General features: G+C 48.9%; 1 protein-coding gene across 1 annotated transcript in view; it reads left to right on the top strand.

Moving 5' to 3' along the window:
* The window catches only part of pdzd4 (PDZ domain containing 4), a 12,770-nt gene extending 6,593 nt beyond the window's left edge, over positions 1–6,177 (top strand). Inside the window, exons 4-8 of the mRNA XM_076276246.1 lie at positions 311–401; positions 827–925; positions 1,285–1,347; positions 1,925–2,026; positions 4,099–6,177. Coding sequence (XP_076132361.1) covers positions 311–401; positions 827–925; positions 1,285–1,347; positions 1,925–2,026; positions 4,099–6,177 — 2,434 coding nt within the window. The remainder of the gene's footprint in view (positions 1–310; positions 402–826; positions 926–1,284; positions 1,348–1,924; positions 2,027–4,098) is intronic.
* Positions 6,178–7,393: the final 1,216 nt, after the last annotated feature.

The following is a 7,393-nucleotide window of genomic DNA, read 5'->3' as shown; positions in this document are numbered from 1 at the left end:
TTAAAATCAATGTGGGCCCCCTCTTAAAAAATGCAAATCTGTGTGAATTTCATGCAAATCTCATGAAATCTGTTTGCTGGCCATCTGTACTTCACTCGCATTTTGAATGTTGCTGACCACCTTATTTCAGTGTGTTTCTGTGCTATCCTGTGATACCAGCTATTCGCTGGTACTGACACGTCATTCTACACTGTGCAAAAAAGAGAGTTGTTAAATGTTTCATGTTGAGCGTGTTTTGTCTCTTGTGTAGTACATGATATTATGGTTCAGCAGGCTGACTGTACCGTCTCTCCCTTTCTCTCCATCCCAGCTGCTCTTTGGAGCATGTGTACAGCGACCCCCATGACTACTTTGATGTCACTCATCATGAAGTAGACAGACAAGATGAGCTGGAGTATGAGGTCTGAGTCCCATTGTTTATTCTTCACTTCTTACAGCCCCTAAAACTACATTTGGATATTATTTTGGATATCTGTTTTATTTGGATATATCTGGATATATTGTTTATTTGTTCATGTGTCATACATTATGTTGCTTTCCCCCACATGTTTATATGTATTGCTACAAACACTTGGGGGATCTCAAGTAATCTTCTGACCATCACTTAGGATCATTCTCAGATAATAGCTGATTTGGGGCTGGACTCCCCACTGTTGTGGAGGATGCAGTGGATCACTGCAAAGGCTCCTGTTTGACACTTTAAGTTGAGCAGCTGTCTGAGTTGTCATTTATCAAAGCCACATACATTATACATGAGGACCAACCTCAGGGCAAAGCAGAGGTTATAGATCACTGACTTCTCTGCTTGGCTGTTCCTCTGTCTCAGGAGGTGGAGTTGTATAAGTCCAGTCAGCAGGACAAGCTGGGCCTGACCGTGTGTTACCGCACAGACGACGAGGAAGACCAAGGCATTTATGTGGGAGAGGTAAAACACTATAGCTGTCCTCAGCAACTGCATTTTTATCTTCATCAGTGCAGTTAAAGAAAGTCTTGTATGGGAATATTACATGAAATATCACAATATTTACTGTATAAACCACAGTTTTTTTTTAAGAACCTTTAACTTGAGCTTTCTACAGGAGGTAAAATGAAGAACCTTTAGAAGAAGAAGAATCTAGTGGTGAACAATCTAGAAATGTTCTAGAAAAGATTGGACTGATGTTGTGAGATTCTTACAGGAATTTCACCACCATTTAGTTAGCTTCTCAGGTTTTCACAAATTGTAAGTAGCACAGAAATCTTTGGGATTGTTAGACAAAAAATATGTTCCTATGATCTGTGCAGGTAAATCCCAACAGCATCGCAGCAAAGGACGGGAGGATCAGACAGGGCGACAGAATCTTACAGGTACGCACTCTCATCATGAGCACAATGCACACTACTGAGACTGAGCCTGAGAATGAGGATGCTCCACTACAGAGATTCCACCACTCCAGCACTGCCTACTCATATTAAAATGTCAACCAGCCACCGCACACAAAGACATTAAGAAGCACACCACATCCTGCTGAGATGTCTGAGACCCCCAGAAACATGTGTTTAAAAATAGACAATCCAGACAGCACCGGTTTTTACCCGGCGACAACAACCAAAAAAATGAGACTTATTGGGAATATAATTGACTGCGCTTTCCGCGTAACCATGGTTACTGGCCGCGCTCCAGGTGCTGGTGGCTCTTTCTCCCGGCATAGCGAAAGAGCATGAAAACACACCTTTAGCACCACTGTCTGGGGAACATATTACAGTTTGGAACAGAGTGCCACATTCATTAACACCACCACTGCCACCCATATCTCTTGGTCACGCTGAGGGTCGACTGCTTTATTTCATTTTCCTCACCCGTGGCACTCAGGTCCTGATTCAGTTGTGTGTGTTCTCTCTCTCTCTGTCTCTCTGTCTCTCTCTCTCTCTCTCTCTCTCTCAGATAAATGGGATGGATGTTCAGAACAGGGAGGAGGCGGTGGCCATCCTGACCCGAGAGGACAGCACCAATATTTCTCTGCTCCTAGCTCGACCCGAACGAGAGGTAAATATCACAAGCCCCTGTCATAATCACTGTATATCACACAGAGACATCCGTGTGGTCACACACACACACACACACACACACACACCACACACACACACACACACCTACACACACACACACACACAAAGAAACACACAGTCAATAGGCCAAGATGCCTTGTACACACATAGGCAGATATGAACCCTATGAACATAAATATCAATAAACCCAGCCAGTCATGCTGAAGGCATATTGCACTCACAAATTAACACACACACACACACACACACACACACACACACACACACACACACACACACACACACACACACACACATACACACACACACACACACGCACACAAATAAATACAAATCTAATTCAATCTGTCTTCTTTTCCTTCTGACTAGCCATCCCAAAACGAATGGCTTGTTTTGCTGAGCGTTGTGAAACGTGGCGTGCAGATCAGTCACAATGGCAATCATGTGCCGACTGCAGCCGAGGGGCTGACAGAGGCTTTCAGTGCCACTTCCATTAGCAAGTATTCCACGAGGAGAGAGACATGACGACGAGCTGGTTCACAGCTCTGGATGAGAACACCATTAATTCACGCTGAGAAAGACATGGAGATGGAGAGTGGGGTGGGGGTCGGTAGGATGATGGAGAGAGGACGGTTGAGAGGATGAAAGTGCGAGAAAGGGATGAGAAGAAAAATAGAGGATGGCAAATTGCCTTCAGGCAGTAGTCAAGGGCCCCTCTAGGACACTGCTCTGTGTTCAAACAGAACAGATTCTCCTGCACAAAAATAGAAAGCACTGGTGAGGCTATTGTATGGAGATGCGGTTAGGCACCAAGAATGATCAGTCCTCAGGCTACAGTTACAGATGGCTACGATTTAAAACTGCACCAGTTTTGTGATAAGAGTGACATTTAGATCAAACATCCACTTACAGGTGCACACTGCACACATTCAGTTCAGTGAAGAAACGAAATTGACATATTGACTATGAGTCCTTTCCTGAACAATAACAACACCAAGGAATACAAACAATCCTCTGATGCAGAGCATCTGAAGAGTTGCACAGCACGTTCAAACAGTAAACATGCATCGTCATCAGACCAAACAAATGAATAAATCTCAAAGCGAGCAAGCTTTCCATCGACTTTGAATGACTCATGCAGAAAATGCTGCAGTTCACTTCGGAGGCACAGTCTATGGTAATTCTGATTCGATACTAATTTAAATATGGTTATGCGCTGCACAAAACAAACAGCTCTCCACCCTTTCAGCCGTCCACTCTTGACTCACCTTACTTGAAACAAAAGAGGGAAAAGATTAATGGATGAGAGGTTGAGAGAGGAGAGACCAGGGTGAGTGGCAGAGCTTGAGGAAAATAATGGGAGGGTGAGGAAGAGAGAGACAGAAAGAGGGAGAGGGAAAGAGATAAGGGGGAGAGGAGGTAGAGATTAAGGGCTTTCTGAATCATCGGGGGACATGAAGAGAGTGGGAGGGGGGGGCTTTGTGAGTCAAGCACGCACAAAGAGTACAATCAATGCCGCGCTCCGTGCATACGGAACAGCCAGAACAATCCAAATTAAACTGGGATTGATCACAGTCCTAATAACCCCAGACGGGATGAGTCAATTGATGCCCTTCAAACTAGAATTATGCATCTCATTAAATCAAATGGTGCCTAAAACCATATTGATCTCTAGGCTTAGGCTCACGATCTCAGCGTCTGGAGAGAGGACCAGGAGAGGTTAATATTCACAGGTCTAATAGTGGAGGTTTGAATGTCAATAGATCCCATTCATTAAAAGATTTATGAGGCCGAGAGTACACGCCTGTGCGGTTTCACACATGAGGGAGGAAAAACTGGAAACTGTGTTCTTTTTTGGCACAATCACATCGCCACCTAGTGTTTAAATGCTGCCTAGCTGAAACATTGAAAAAATTTTCCTCTATGTTTGTTTATATTTTTTATGTCGTCAATGCTGTCGCCAATGTCAGCACATACCTTCCCTGTAACACTGGAAAGTATTTCTGTAGAGCAAATATGAATGAAAAATATTCCCATTGTTTTTCCTAGTCTGATAACCCTGAAGAGCTGGAGCTGGAACTGCCGGTGGGGATGGAGGTGGACAGCCTGACCACATCTCCCCTGTCGGGCATCTACCGGCTGCGGCAGATGGGGGTGAGCACAACCTCTGCTGCCACCACGCCACTCCACGGGGCTGCCGACGCCGAGAGACGGACGCCCGTTGCACACCTGGCGGGGCTCTGCACCAGCCAGGAGCTGGATAGTGGCGTGGGCCGCACCGACGAGAGCACCCGCTGTGAGGAGTCGTCCGAGCACGACCTGCTGGCCGACGATCAGACCACCAGCGCCTGCAACACCAACGCCACCAACACCCCCGCCAGCCTGCGCAAGTTCCGGCCTGCCGGCCTGGGCCTAGGTCCGGTCCACAGCCGCGGGGAGATGCCGTCCCCCCTGCACCTCAGGGAGCTCCAGTTCAGTGGCGATGCCCTGCCAGGGTTTGAGGGGTGTGGCGGGGTGGGCGTAGTGGGCAGCGGGGGTTACATGACGAACCCGGTGATGATGATGATGCCAGGGCTGACTGAGGAAGAGTGTGAGAGGTACCAGCAGCTCTTGCAGATCAAGTGCCAGTACGACAGGAAGAAAAAGAACGCAAACGCTCAGAGGAGAGAAAAGAGCGAGGGACGGGGAGAAGATGGCGGAGAGAAGAGAGGAGAGGAAGGCCGGGGAGAGGGGGATGTTACAGGGGTCTCTACGGTGGACGTGAATTGCAACGAGAACTTGAGCCTGTCGGAGCATGAGATGGCCCTGCTGGAGGAGGAGCTGCGTCACCTGGAGTTCAAGTGCCGGAACATTCTGCGGGCGCAGAAGATGCAGCAGCTGCGCGAGCGCTGCCTGAAGGCGTGGATGATGGAGGAGGAGGCGGCGTCGGGATGCGGCTCGCCCGCCCAGACGCCGCCACTGCTGGGGCCCTCCGAGGCGCAGCTCTCCGACATCAACGAGCTGCCCGAGAGAGAGCGCTCGGACAAGGAGAGCACCAGCGCCTACAACACGGGTGGGGAGAGCTGCCGCAGCACGCCGCTGGTCAGCGAGCACCTCTCGCCGCCCTTCTCCGAGCCCCCCCTCAGCCCACTGAGCATGCACCGACACAGGGACCGCGGCCGGGCCAGCAACCTCAACTGCTCCTACTCCCCCACCAGCTACAGGAAGTGGCAGGCCTCCACCATCGGCGGCAGCGGCAGCTCCAACCCGAAGTACCGGTCCTTCTGCTGGGAGTCGTCGCCGTCCAGGCGGGTGCCCGCCGACGGGGATACCCCATCTCAGAGGGCCCTGAAGGTGCCCGACAGGATGGGCGGGCGCAGTGCCGAGTCCAGTCCGTATTTTGCCCGTCGTCACCACAGCAGCAGCAGCAGCAGCAAGCCCCTAGAGCGCTACCAGAGCTGCATGCAGCTGGGTGGCACTCCCGAGGGCGGCGCTGCGCTGGAGAGGACGGTGGAGGGGGAGAGCGAGGCCGCGGTGGGCAGCAGCGGCCCGGAGAGTGGCGCCACCTATGGCCAAGCTCCAGTCCCGGGCTCCGACATGCCCCCCAGCCCGGCCAAGCTGAGCCTGAACCTGCCGCTGTCCCCGGCCTCCTCTCCGCGCATGGAGTGGAAGGTGAAGATCCGCAGCGACGGCACGCGCTATGTGGCCAAGCGGCCTGTGCGCGACCGCCTGCTAAAGGCGCGCGCCATGCAAATACGCGAGGAGCGCAGCGGCATGACCACGGACGACGACGCAGTCAGCGAGATGAAGATGGGCCGCTACTGGAGCAAGGAAGAGCGCAAGCAGCAGCTGCTGCGCGCCCGCGAGTACCGACGCCGCCGCGAGTTCATGATGCAGAGCCGCCTGGACTACCTGCGCGAGCGTGACTGCAGCAGCCAGGAAAGGGATCCAGCGATGGCGGGTCAGCAGGACTCCCCAGCACGATCCAGTTCCTACATCTTGGAGCTTAGCCAGCGGAAGAGCTCGAAAAAGCGTAACCGACGGATCCTGGATAATTGGATCACCATCCAGGAACTGCTAACCCATGGGAGCCGCTCGTCCGACGGGAAGAAAGTGTATAACTCATTGCTCTCGGTCACCACCGTCTGAGACATAAGGTTAGCTAAGGAAAGAAGCAGTGATAGCTTGTGCGAACTGAAGATGAGGACATTTTCAGACACGCAGTGAACACAAAGTACACTCCAATGTCGTTTATTAAAAACACTGCTGTACAATATACCGACCTTCTTCTGAAATATCTCATTTTTCCTACAGTGTTCAAAGTCATTCAAGCCTAACTGATATTATCGCTTTTTGTTCTGCTAGTTGAGAATCTACTAACCAGAACCTGTAGCCTATAGCAGGGCTATTGTGTGCTGTAGGCTAGTTGTTTTGCTTAATGCAATCAGAGGAAGCATGAGCTATTTTCAGTCAAACTTTTTATCAACCGTCTTTGCAAAAGATGTACTCTTCCTCTTGAATGTCTAAGACTTGAACGAACAATAACAGATGTACAATTCTTTCATGTGGATAAATTAATAGGTGGACGTGTTCTGCTGATCAAGGACAAGACAAGACAAAAACGCACCTGATAACTGAATTTACCAGTTTCGTCACCACCAAGAAAGACAAGGATGTGTCGAAGACAGAAGTGTCAAGAAGTAGATGAGACCTTAATGAAGCACAATAATTCTCAACACTCAGATATTAACCAGCCTAGGAAGCGATAGACAGCACAACTACTTCAGATGATAAAAGAAGCGTCTGAGAGACTAACGAGCTTCAACATGGTGCTACAGGTTCCATCAAGGACGAACTGAAAAACGAGAATCCTTTCACTTGCATGGTTTAAGTAACAGGTTATTGTACAGAGAAACTACACAGAAATCCTCTATGAAATTATCTATCAAATGTCAAATATCATAGAAGCATCAGTTCCATTAGATATACACAGTATGTGGCTGAAGTTTTTAACTATTGTTATAGCGTTGTGATTGGCTTTCCTATATCTGTTATTAAATTGTATTTTAAAAGTGCCATTTATGATGTAGATCAATTCTGTGTACTCCTTGAATGAGCTGTCCTTCCTCTGGTGTTGTTAAAGGTTCTTCCCAAGGACACATTTTAGAAGAAGTCATTTTGTATGTTTAATGTAAAACTGCTGATTGTTGTCTACCACCCATACAATAAAATCCAATGGACATCAACCTATGGTTACTGACGCTATGATAAACTTCTTTCTTCCTTGTTTCACATGTATCAGGTATCAACTACATGGTGTCTACTTTCTCAACATACTGATACTCACAGAAGATTGCACAACAAT

The sequence above is a fragment of the Alosa pseudoharengus genome, unplaced genomic scaffold (genome assembly GCF_046254945.1).
Source record: "Alosa pseudoharengus isolate Yale_2024_CS ecotype anadromous, Long Island Sound unplaced genomic scaffold, YU_APseudo_1.1 YU_APseudo_1.1_scf_9, whole genome shotgun sequence".
Classification (NCBI taxonomy): domain Eukaryota; kingdom Metazoa; phylum Chordata; class Actinopteri; order Clupeiformes; family Clupeidae; genus Alosa; species Alosa pseudoharengus.
The sequence above is the reverse complement of the archived record's forward strand: the minus strand, read 5'-3'. Positions and strand labels throughout refer to the sequence as shown.